Source organism: Eleutherodactylus coqui, chromosome 5 (genome assembly GCF_035609145.1).
Source record: "Eleutherodactylus coqui strain aEleCoq1 chromosome 5, aEleCoq1.hap1, whole genome shotgun sequence".
Taxonomy (NCBI): domain Eukaryota; kingdom Metazoa; phylum Chordata; class Amphibia; order Anura; family Eleutherodactylidae; genus Eleutherodactylus; species Eleutherodactylus coqui.
Genome location: NC_089841.1, coordinates 229189513 through 229202648, shown reverse-complemented (window position 1 = coordinate 229202648; position 13136 = coordinate 229189513). Strand labels below are relative to the sequence as shown.

At 55.3% G+C, this 13136-nt stretch overlaps 1 protein-coding gene across 2 annotated transcripts in view; it reads right to left on the bottom strand.

Annotated features, from left to right (window-relative positions):
• The window catches only part of PLAA (phospholipase A2 activating protein), a 34908-nt gene extending 29223 nt beyond the window's left edge, over window positions 1–5685 (bottom strand). The window contains exon 1 of one of the 2 annotated variants that reach the window (XM_066604300.1): window positions 5439–5685. In XM_066604300.1, the coding sequence (XP_066460397.1) occupies window positions 5439–5587 (149 nt within the window). In that variant the 5' untranslated portion in view covers window positions 5588–5685. The remainder of the gene's footprint in view (window positions 1–5438) is intronic. The other variant, XM_066604299.1, reaches the window with a different exon arrangement.
• Between the last annotated feature and the right edge of the window lie 7451 nt (window positions 5686–13136).

Here is a 13136-nt window from a genome sequence, read left to right as displayed (position 1 = left end):
TATATACAGCATGCTGCATCCTTTACGGGGGTTTCCTGCTTATATACAGATTATTGTAAAGGTTATGAAATGTGAAAGAAGTATCAATAGTCCGTCTGACACTCTTGGCTGAAGGCCGGCTCACACGAGCGTATATGTAAAACACAGTGTTAGAGCATATTCACACAGCAGAATGCATACAGCGCTGCAAGTATCTCGCAGCGCTGCCCATTCACTCTGCCGGCACAGATTGGGTACGGGCTGCAATGGGCACTGCCCATGCCCGGGACTCTGACATCACGGACAGGCGTAGTGTGCTCACAGTTCCAACGCAGGCGTGAATGGAAGAATGAGAGTCCATAAGCTTTCATCGCCTCCCTTCACGGCGTGTTATGCACGGGAAATACACCTGTGTAATACGCAGTGACAATACACCCGTGTGAATGATGCGTGCTATCGCGTATTCACTGTGTTTTTTTACGCACCCCATTCATTTCAATGGGTGATTTATGTGTGAAATAAGCACTAAAAACACTGAAAATACGACATGCCGGGTGGGATTTTGCGCACGTAAAATACGCGGTGCAAAACCGCTAATGTGAGAGGCCCCATTGAAATACATGGGGGTTTAGTGCTGCGTATTTAGCACGTCAGTGGGAGTGGCCTTACTTTGAGCATTTTTGGCGCAGGGCACGGCATCACCTGTGTGAATAATCCCGGAGGTTCATATAACGTGACGCGCCAAGTGTGCGCCGGGATACCGCGGAGCACAATACATTAGATACGCCGTGCGGCATATTCCATCTCCGTATGCTGTGAGGTCTATAGAGCGAGACCCGATGAATAGTGTGGGCCTTACGCCCGTGTCACACAAACGAATTGGGCGCACACAAATTGGCGCATGCAATACGCTGTGAATAGAACCCACTGATTTCAATACGTTCGCCCACATTAGCAAAAATTTTGCGCGCTCATTTAGTTCGCACAAAAACATAAGCAGCGGGCTCTATTATCCCAAAAGTAGCAGATAGTGAACTAATTAACTTATTTTCCCATTCCAATGAACGGGAGCGCGGTTGGGTGTTCTTTTTGCACGAGCAAAACAATCCAGTTAAACGCACGCAAATATGCAACGCCCATGGCGCGAATACGCAGCGCGATGAAGGAGGTACCCCGAGGCTCCCTGTGACAGAGTACATGAGACGTGGCGTACAGCACGGGGCACATCCAAGGCCCACGGGCACAATCTGGGCTGCCATGTCACTTTATATGGCCCGCAAAGACCAATCGCAGAAGAACCGGCTTTCTCCTCTTCCAGCGTTGGCAGAGGGGGCACAGGGAGCGGATACCATCTTGGATTACGAGCTCCGGCGCACCTCCACACCGCTCTGTTCAGCGACTCGCAGGTGGTGGCTCAGTTGTGGCTGTCCCTGGGGCTCAGTCACGTGGCATACGCAGTTTCGTTCCTGGAAATATGCAGCGATCTGAAGCCGCGGACATTCCCCTGTATCTGGACCGGCTGCTGGTATTTTCCCTGCATATTCACAGCATTTTTCTGGTGAGCAAAAATAAGCCAGAAGGTCCACAGATGCCTGCGGCTTCACGTGTCCTCGCCGCGCACTAACCGGGCCTCTGGGACATTAAAATGCGCAATTTTACTGTGTAAAACACGCCGAAAACGACACGCTGAGACTTCTTGCACACACAGAAAACAGACGGGTGAAAAACGTACGTCTGAAACCCCCAATTCCAGGGGGTTTAAACTGTCCGTATTACATGTGTAATAATACGTGCGGAATATGGAGCACAAATGTGATTAAATATGAACCGTGACGGGGGTATGGTTCCCGTGGAATATGAATATATATATATCCCATTACAGGGGTACGTGAGCTGTATATATATACTGTGAGGACGGACAGTCGCCATGAGGTGTATGTATGTATATATATCTACATACACACACATATATACATACACACACTGTGAGTAAGGGCAGTCCCCGTGAGGGGTATATGTACACCACGAGGAGGGACGGTCCCCGTGAGGGGTATATGTACACCGCGAGGAGGGACGGTCCCCGTGAGGGGTATATGTACACCGCGAGGAGGGACGGTCCCCGTGACGGGTATATGTACACCGCGAGGAGGGACGGTCCCCGTGACGGGTATATGTACACCGCGAGGAGGGACGGTCCCCGTGACGGGTATATGTACACCGCGAGGAGGGACGGTCCCCGTGACGGTAATATGTACACCGCGAGGAGGGACGGTCCCCGTGAGGGCTATATGTACACCGCGAGGAGGGACGGTCCCCGTGACGGGTATATGTAGACCGCGAGGAGGGACGGTCCCCGTGACGGGTATATGTACACCGCGAGGAGGGACGGTCCCCGTGAGGGGTATATGTACACCGCGAGGAGGGACGGTTCCCGTGAGGGGTATATGTACACCGCGAGGAGGGACGGTTCCCGTGAGGGGTATATGTACACCGCGAGGAGGGACGGTCCCCGTGAGGGGTATATGTACACCGCGAGGAGGGACGGTCCCCGTGACGGGTATATGTACACCGCGAGGAGGGACGGTCCCCGTGACGGGTATATGTACACCGCGAGGAGGGACGGTCCCCGTGACGGGTATATGTACACCGCGAGGAGGGACGGCCCCCGTGACGGGTATATGTACACCGCGAGGAGGGACGGCCCCCGTGACGGGTATATGTACACCGCGAGGAGGGACGGCCCCCGTGACGGGTATATGTACACCGCGAGGAGGGACGGCCCCCGTGAGGTGTATATGTACACCGCGAGGAGGGACGGTCCCCGTGAGGGGTATATGTACACCGCGAGGAGGGACGGTCCCCGTGAGGGGTATATGTACACCGCGAGGAGGGACGGTCCCCGTGACGGGTATATGTACACCGCGAGGAGGGACGGTCCCCGTGACGGGTATATGTACACCGCGAGGAGGGACGGTCCCCGTGAGGGGTATATGTACACCGCGAGGAGGGACGGTCCCCGTGAGGGGTATATGTACACCGCGAGGAGGGACGGTCCCCGTGAGGGGTATATGTACACCGCGAGGAGGGACGGTTCCCGTGAGGGGTATATGTACACCGCGAGGAGGGACGGTTCCCGTGAGGGGTATATGTACACCGCGAGGAGGGACGGTCCCCGTGAGGGGTATATGTACACCGCGAGGAGGGACGGTCCCCGTGACGGGTATATGTACACCGCGAGGAGGGACGGTCCCCGTGACGGGTATATGTACACCGCGAGGAGGGACGGTCCCCGTGACGGGTATATGTACACCGCGAGGAGGGACGGCCCCCGTGACGGGTATATGTACACCGCGAGGAGGGACGGCCCCCGTGACGGGTATATGTACACCGCGAGGAGGGACGGCCCCCGTGACGGGTATATGTACACCGCGAGGAGGGACGGCCCCCGTGAGGTGTATATGTACACCGCGAGGAGGGACGGTCCCCGTGAGGGGTATATGTACACCGCGAGGAGGGACGGTCCCCGTGAGGGGTATATGTACACCGCGAGGAGGGACGGTCCCCGTGACGGGTATATGTACACCGCGAGGAGGGACGGTCCCCGTGACGGGTATATGTACACCGCGAGGAGGGACGGTCCCCGTGAGGGGTATATGTACACCGCGAGGAGGGACGGTCCCCGTGAGGGGTATATGTACACCGCGAGGAGGGACGGTCCCCGTGAGGGGTATATGTACACCGCGAGGAGGGACGGTCCCCGTGACGGGTATATGTACACCGCGAGGAGGGACGGTCCCCGTGACGGGTATATGTACACCGCGAGGAGGGACGGCCCCCGTGACGGGTATATGTACACCGCGAGGAGGGACGGTCCCCGTGAGGGGTATATGTACACCGCGAGGAGGGACGGTCCCCGTGAGGGGTATATGTACACCGCGAGGAGGGACGGTCCCCGTGACGGGTATATGTACACCGCGAGGAGGGACGGTCCCCGTGACGGGTATATGTACACCGCGAGGAGGGACGGTCCCCGTGACGGGTATATGTACACCGCGAGGAGGGACGGTCCCCGTGACGGGTATATGTACACCGCGAGGAGGGACGGTCCCCGTGACGGTAATATGTACACCGCGAGGAGGGACGGTCCCCGTGAGGGCTATATGTACACCGCGAGGAGGGACGGTCCCCGTGACGGGTATATGTAGACCGCGAGGAGGGACGGTCCCCGTGACGGGTATATGTACACCGCGAGGAGGGACGGTCCCCGTGAGGGGTATATGTACACCGCGAGGAGGGACGGTTCCCGTAAGGGGTATATGTACACCGCGAGGAGGGACGGTTCCCGTGAGGGGTATATGTACACCGCGAGGAGGGACGGTCCCCGTGAGGGGTATATGTACACCGCGAGGAGGGACGGTCCCCGTGACGGGTATATGTACACCGCGAGGAGGGACGGTCCCCGTGACGGGTATATGTACACCGCGAGGAGGGACGGTCCCCGTGACGGGTATATGTACACCGCGAGGAGGGACGGTCCCCGTGACGGGTATATGTACACCGCGAGGAGGGACGGCCCCCGTGACGGGTATATGTACACCGCGAGGAGGGACGGCCCCCGTGACGGGTATATGTACACCGCGAGGAGGGACGGCCCCCGTGACGGGTATATGTACACCGCGAGGAGGGACGGCCCCCGTGAGGTGTATATGTACACCGCGAGGAGGGACGGTCCCCGTGAGGGGTATATGTACACCGCGAGGAGGGACGGTCCCCGTGAGGGGTATATGTACACCGCGAGGAGGGACGGTCCCCGTGACGGGTATATGTACACCGCGAGGAGGGACGGTCCCCGTGACGGGTATATGTACACCGCGAGGAGGGACGGTCCCCGTGACGGGTATATGTACACCGCGAGGAGGGACGGCCCCCGTGACGGGTATATGTACACCGCGAGGAGGGACGGCCCCCGTGAGGAGGTGTATATGTACACCGCGAGGAGGGACGGTCCCCGTGAGGGGTATATGTACACCGCGAGGAGGGACGGTCCCCGTGAGGTGTATATGTACACCGCGAGGAGGGACGGTCCCCGTGAGGTGTATATGTACACCGCGAGGAGGGACGGTCCCCGTGAGGTGTATATGTACACCGCGAGGAGGGACGGTCCCCGTGAGGTGTATATGTACACCGCGAGGAGGGACGGTCCCCGTGAGGAGTGTATGTACACTGCGAGGAGGGACGGTCCCCGTGAGGAGTGTGTGTGTGTATATATATATATATATATATATATATATATATATATATATATATATATATACACACACACACTCTGAGGAGGGACAGTCCCCGTGAGGTGTATATACTGTGAGGAGGTAGGTCACTATGAGCTGTATATACTGTGCTGCCTGTAGACGGCGCTATGCTATTAGCTACGCCCGCTGCTCCCCTGGGGGGTCTCTCACCTGTCCGGCGCCCAGAGCCGCGCGCTCCTGTCACGTGATACGGAGACGAACCCCTCACCTGGCGACAGGGGGCACTGCACCAGCCCGCGGACATCCAGCTCGTGCCCGGGGACGGAGCAGCGCAGCCGGTAACAGCCGTTCGCCGCCATGACACAGCAAGAGCCGCACACAGCACGGAAATGATGCGGCGGAGCACAAAACCCGGGGCACCATAGGAAGTGACGGCAGCAACTCTGCCCAGAGGTGGGGAGGGCAGCCGCAGGTGTCAGTCGGGGAGGGAGGCGGTGTGTGCAGGAGGCTGGCGCGATCCCGTGCCATAGGAGGAGGTGCCCGCCGCCCTGGAGCCTCAGACTGCCCTGCTGCCGCTCAGCCGCGTTCACACCGTACGGTACACAGCGGAGGAATCGCAGCGGTTTACTGGATAGTGCCGCATTTCTGCTGGCGCCTCCCTTCGCACCCACACGTGTTTTACGCCCTCCTGCGGCGGCTTCCCGGTTTTCCTCCTTTTTTAAAAACCATTCTATTTCCTTCTCATGTCTCCTAGCAACAAGCATAAAACCCGCCCCCCGTGCGCACGGTCATTCCATGTGCGCTGCACTTTTTTTCACGCGTGTGACATACGCGATAAATATACGCCACTTTCATTGACGCCATTTAAGGCGTAAAATGTGAGCATGCTCGTGTGCGCCCGGCCTCGGAGGGTATTCCTACAGGCACGGACATAGTCTGAGTATTGTGCATCACGTTGCACACAAAACGCGCGACTGTACATCCGATTATTTGTCAGGGCTGTACTTCCATCGGCAACTTTTTTCCCCTCTCAATAAGACCCGCAGAGTGTTCTAGATTTTTGTGCAAAAAGAAACGTTTTTTGCCGTGTTAGCGAGTGGCTGGTTCTGGGTACGGCCTCGCGCACACGAGCGTGGGGGTGTGATACGCGCATTGTTTTCACGCTACAAGTACTTGTGTAGTCCGATCCCCACAGCCTATCCTGGTGTGTACGGCCTCATGTCCACGGGCGGGTCGGGGACCCCCCTGCCCGCAGCATGAGGACATTACTTACCAGTCTGGATCATCCGTCGTCTCATTTTTGCATGTGGGCGCACCCGCCGGCCAGCTCGCACCCCGCACATGAGCAGTAGAGTTTTTTGTTTTTTTTTCTTTTAACCCTTTTGAATCCAATTTGTATCCTGGTTTTCCTAGGGGGCTTACTCTTTTTCTGCCGTTATACAGCGGCGCTATATGCTGGCTAAAGCCAGTACTGCATGAGGTGACACATTGGATAGGCTCCGACAGCAGAGAGGCTGGCAATATACAGTAAGAGAACCCCGACGGACGTCTTCCAACATCGGAGCTGTACAACCTTAAATCATAATGTCTTTAGAGGTCAGACATAGGATTGGAAAGGGTTAAATCTCCTGCTTTCCCGCGGGACCTGCAGCGCCCCCAAAGTGACGGTTCCAGGTGTGCCGCAGATCAGACAGCTTCCATTTGTCCGGAAAACAAACCTGCATGCTTTAATTAAGCTGCGGGCGCCCGTGATTGTCTATCAGCGGCTTGAACTCCGGATCATCCGCGTGGATTGTATTCAAACCCGTTCGTGGACATGAGCCCTGAGTGCGTGTAATGTGCGTCACGTTAGGGCATACTGCAGGGGGGTTGGTGGGAGTGGCACAGTGAGGGTCTATGAGATATTAGTGCTGCGTAATACACACTGCAGATACGCCTGTGTGAATGAGCCCTGAGTGCGTGTAATATGTGTCATGTTAGGACATACTGCGGGGGGTTGGTGGGAGTGGCACAGTGACGGTCTATGAGATATTAGTGCTGTGTAATACACACTGCAGATACGCCTGTGTGAATGAGCCCTGTGATACAACTAGACACAATGTTACAGCGAGCCTCCAACCTGCCGCCCAGCACAGAAGAGGAGCCCTCGGGCCGGATTCACTAATACGCAGACAACATCCTCAGGCCGGATTCACTAATACGCAGACAACGTCCTCGGGCCGGATTCACTAATACGCAGACAACGCCCTCGGGCCGGATTCACTAATACGCAGACAACGTCCTCGGGCCGGATTAACTAATACGCAGACGACGTCCTCGGGCCGGATTCACTAATACGCAGACGACGTCCTCGGGCCGGATTCACTAATACGCAGACGACGTCCTCGGGCCGGATTCACTAATACACAGACAACTCCCTCGGGCCGGATTCACTAATACGCAGACAGCGTCCTCGGGCCGGATTTACTAATACGCAGACAACGTCCTCGGGCCGGATTCACTAATACGCAGACAGCGTCCTCGGGCCGGATTCACTAATACGCAGACAACGTCCTCGGGCCGGATTCACTAATACGCAGACAGCGTCCTCGGGCCGGATTTACTAATACGCAGACAACGTCCTCGGGCCAGATTCACTAATACGCAGACAACGTCCTCGGGCCAGATTCACTAATACGCAGACAGCGTCCTCGGGCCGGATTCACTAATACGCAGACAGCGTCCTCGGGCCGGATTTACTAATACGCAGACAACGTCCTCGGGCCGGATTCACTAATACGCAGACAACGTCCTCGGGCCGGATTCACTAATACGCAGATAACGCCCTCGGGCCGGATTCACTAATACGCAGATAACGTCCTCGGGCCCGATTCACTAATACGCAGACAACGTCCTCGGGCCCGATTCACTAATACGCAGACAACGTCCTCGGGCCCGATTCACTAATACGCAGACAACGTCCTCGGGCCCGATTCACTAATACGCAGACAACGTCCTCGGGCCGGATTCACTAATACGCAGACAACGTCCTCGGGCCGGATTCACTAATACGCAGACAACGTCCTCGGGCCGGATTCACTAATACGCAGACAACGTCCTCGGGCCGGATTCACTAATACGCAGACAACGTCCTCAGGCCCGATTCACTAATACGCAGACAACAGGACCCGTTCGTTCCCATGGATTTGTTTACATTCACGTATTTGGCGTGCGCAATTGTGTCACAGAAAAAAAACCACGTATAGTCCCATGCACAGGGAAAGAACACATCTTAGGCCGGCTGCACACGGGCGAGCCCGAGTCCGGCCGTGACCCCACGTACCTTCCCTTTGCTGTCCTTCAAATGACCGCGGACGCTCGCCGTCAGTAGTGCGCAGTAGATGGCGCGGGTACCCGACGCCCATCTACGATGTCAATTGCGGATGGGCCGCTGGTCAGACAGCTTCAATGAAAGCCGTCAGTGCGCCTGCTGCGATTTTATTTTTTCAATAGGCACAGAATACCACGGATTCCATAACTGGAATCTGGTTGTGTGCAGCCGGCCTTAAAGGGGTAGGTCATCAATAGTTGATCGGCTGGGGTCTGTCGCTTGGGACCTCAGCTGAGCGGGTGCATGCTGTCAGCGCCACAATAACACAGAGGTCAGAGTGGAAGCTTCTGCACCGACCTCCATGTAGTGGCCGACGCTTGTAACTGCAGGCATGGCTCTTATTGATTTCCATGAGAGCTGTGCCTGCAATTACAACTGCCAGCCACTACACAGAGGTCTGTGAACATGCAGCACTGGCAGCATGTGCCCGCTCAGCTGCTTGGTCGGAGTCCTGAGCGGCGGACCCCGGCTGATCAACTATTGATGATGCATCCAAACTCATTGGTTGTTTCAATAGTGAGAGGATCAGTGTGCGCACTCGACTTGCAAGTGCTAAAAGTGCAAGAAAAATCTCAGTTGCCACCAAATGTGCCAAAACACGGTGCACATGCCTGCACAAATACGCCAACGCTCAGGTGAAGCTGGCCGGAGGGCGCTTACAAGTAGCGGAAATACCCAGCAGAGAATTCTGCAGCATCTCTGCACTCAAAATTCGCACCACTTCTGCATTACCTGACCTGCAGAGCTGCGCTCACTAAAGAGCCGCCTGGTGCAGGGAACGCCGAGGGCTCGAAGTCTTTGGCTGTGTGTGGGGGAGGGGGAGTGTGGTGTCTTCTGAAATCGACCGCGGTAGCGCAGTTGATTTCGAGTCAACATCCGCACTGATGGTGTCTTTTGTGGAAATGCTGCGGATTTTGGCCCGGAATTTCCGCAGCATTTCCACTGTGTGAACGTACCGTAAGTAGGGCTGGAGGCTCGCTGTAGCGTCATCTCCATTACAAGGTATATCTACAAGACCGCTTAGCTTCTCTTAGGCTACATGTACACGAGCGGGAATATCACGTGAGTTGTGGGTGTTGCGAGATGCACGACTATGAACCCCGTTCTCTTGAATAGTCCTACAACTGAGCGATGCTGCGAGGGGAAAGAAGCGCTGCAGGGTCTAGTCTTCATGCAAAAAACACCTGGCATTCACGGGCAAAATGCACGTCGACAACTGCGATACGGAGCCTAAAAGGTGAAATGGAATAACCATGTAATTGCACCATTTTTTGGATGGGGGATCATTTTACTGGCTTTATTCCGGGGGTCCGCATAATCATACTGAGAGTGAAACGTGACATACATTGTATCAATATACTTATGTTTAAATAACTAAAAGCTTGAAAACAAAAATAAAAATGTTGAAAATTTGCCCTGTGGTCATGTTCTTCCACCCATAACACATTTTCAGGGAGGCCTACCCTATTGCCTAATCTATCTTTTCTCCCTTTCCCCTGCTTCTATACTCCCCCCCCCTCCCCCCATATACCATCTGTATACTCGGGCGCTGACTGCCCATACAGGAGACGTGGCGATGGGATTGCGCAGACCCTGCTTGATCGGGCAACCCATCAGCACCCTGTGATCTCTATTGCCAATGGCATGTAAGGGGTTAAATGGCTGGGATCAGAGGTTTCTTCACTCCCACCTCTTCTATGGAGAGGATTAACAGAGCGCAGCGGTAGCTTGTCGCTGCGAGGGGCCAGTGCGCATTCGCTCCTGCGATCCCAGCCACCAGATTTCGATGGAAGAAGAGAGGCCGCTGTCACACAGCCGAGAAAAGGGTGTGGGGTTTGTGCGTTGTGAGACGCACCAATATGAACCCCATTCTCTTGAATGGAGTCATACGCATGCGCAATTTATTCCCCCCCCCCCCTCCCCATCCTGCTGCGGGCAAAAATCACGGCAGGTCCTATCTGTTAGCATCGCATTACCTGCCAATGGGGTGGGCACGGTGTGCGAGGCGATGCATGGCTTGAAAACAATGGGAAACCCTCCACTTCTAGCCGCAGCCAAGCATCGCTACTTTCCTGAAGTGATGCGGTTTTAACACAAAAACGCCTCGCATCCGCGGGGACATCGCATGTTGGCGAGCACGATATTTGGTTGAGTGTCACAGCCCAATACCACACTCGCTCGTGTGAAATTAGCCTAAGAAGTACGCCAGCCCCGGCCTCCATAGAAGAGGCGGTCGGTTTCCCTGGCAACAAGCTGTAAACAAACAGAAGATCGAGGAATCAACAGCTGCAGGATCCGGAGAACGGAGCCTTCTGGAAATAAGCCGCGGTGACCGCCTTGTTCTGGGATTGTGACCCGGAGATTCCTGAGGCGAGAAGACCCTGGATTGGTTTTCCGTCAGACGCATCTCTGTCATACTTTGCACTAAAACTAGCGATGCCGTTAGAGATGAGCGAATCTACTCGTTTCGAGTAATTACTCGATCGAGCACTGCGATTTTCGAGTACTTCCGTACTCGGGTGAAAAGATTCGGGGGGCGGGGGGAGGCGTGGCGGAGCAGCGGGGAACAGGGGGGGAGCCCTCTCTCTCTCCCTCTCCCCCCCACTCCCCGCTGCAACCCCCCACTCACCCACAGCGCCCCCCGAATCTTTTCGCCCGAGTACGGAAGTACTCGAAAATCGCGGTACTCGGGCGAAAAAGGGGCGTGGCCGAGTACGCTCGCTCATCTCTAGATGCCGTTCTACTGCTGGTCACCATTTTGCTCCATGCAGCCGCGGTGCTGCGTAGGGAGAGAACGTCTCATTTATCAAGACTACCTAGCAGTAAAACGGTCTTTGTTGCCCATAGCAACCAATCACAGCAGTATAGTAAAATGAAAGCTGTGCTCTGATTGGTTGCTACGGGCAACAAAGACAGTTTTTATCCGGTTTCACACGAGCGCTAATGTTGCATGAGTTTTGTGTGTTGTGTGTCTCGCAAAATTTGCGTGGATATGAACGCCATTCATTTGAATAGAGTCCTACATGAGTCAGAAAAAAAAATTGCGCCGTTCTATTTTTTTTTTGTGCTCTTTGGAACGCGTCACTTGTTTATTTCAATGGAACCTTTACACTTTTTAAGACAGTAAACCGAGCCGGGCGCTAAAACTAATCACTTGCCCCATTCACAAACCTTTTTGCCCCATGTCTGTTTACAGAGCCGGACCGCTGTAATCGCTATTTAAAATGTCCCTGCGCAGCACGTAAATTGCGAGGTGCGGTGGGCGGGGGCACGTTCTCGTGACATCACTGACGATCTACGGAAAATCTGCCCCATTTCTGGGTAGAATAGCCGCGTGCGTGTGTAGTGACGTCTTAGAAGGGGCGGGCATAGCTTGCTAAGAGAGACGGTCGGCCCGCCAACCGCTGCACACGTCCTAATTTGCGTGCCGCGGAAGAACATTTTAAACAGCGATTTCACCGGTCCGGCTTTGTAAACACATGGGGCAATAAGGTCTGTCATCGGGGGCAGGTCATTGTAGATCTGAGCTCAGTTTACTGTCTAAGGACTTCACAAGGACGTGAGCACCTATACGCTCGCCATCGCGCTATGTAGGGCGCACAATGGCCTGTATTAGTGCCCGTATCACAGCTTGCTAATGTACTTCTATACGCTGCTGGGATCGCTCACATCGGCGCAGTCCAGGCAGCGCCATGCTTGAGTAGGCGGGGCAGCTGACTTATTAGGCCGTGGCGTTGTCGTTTAGCCCTGCGAAATCGAGCAGTTAAGTGCGCAATTTTGGGCAAATAGGGGCCTTCAGTGCACCAACATAGAGCATGTTGCGTTTTCTCCCAGCGCTCGAAATGTGCGTGGAAAAAACACGTACGAAAGAACTCCTTGATATCTATAGGTTGTATTTGCTACACATTCGGCGCACATATGCGCCCGTGCGGGAGCCCTTAACAGGTTTTACACGGGGCAGAATAGGATGCAGCGCAGGTGCGAACGCCTGGAGGAATTTAGTGCGTTTATTTTTTCCGCAGGTTTTAATTGTGGAATTCCATCTGCTTCATGTTAGAAATCCGCAACAATTCCGTAAAACGTGCCTAATCGCGCGGCGCAAAGCTTTCCACTGCAGAATTTAATCTTGCAGCTTTGAGGTAAAGACGTGCGGATTTTAGCCTAATGTCCGCGGCGCGCACGGGTTCTGGGTGCGGAATCGCAAACCAAATCCGCCCGTGGACATTGGGCCATTAACGAGTGCGGAATTCACGGCCAAGGGATAACATGGTGACACAGAAATAGCTGCACAAACTAATTCTGCGCCCCGCCACCAGAAGCCTGTGACTGGCCCCTTGTGCTGTGCTAGAGCACTGCCCCCAGCGGCCTGGGCTGGAGCTGCAGCGGTACAGTGAATTACAGCGGCTCGGTGCCTTTCTACATTCACTACAACCACTGAGCTGTCACGTGACCGCCGCGGCCCACTCTGCGCACCAGCTGGTGCATCCTGGTCACGTGACCGCATGCCACTCTTCTCGCGAGACGTTAGACGTCTCTAC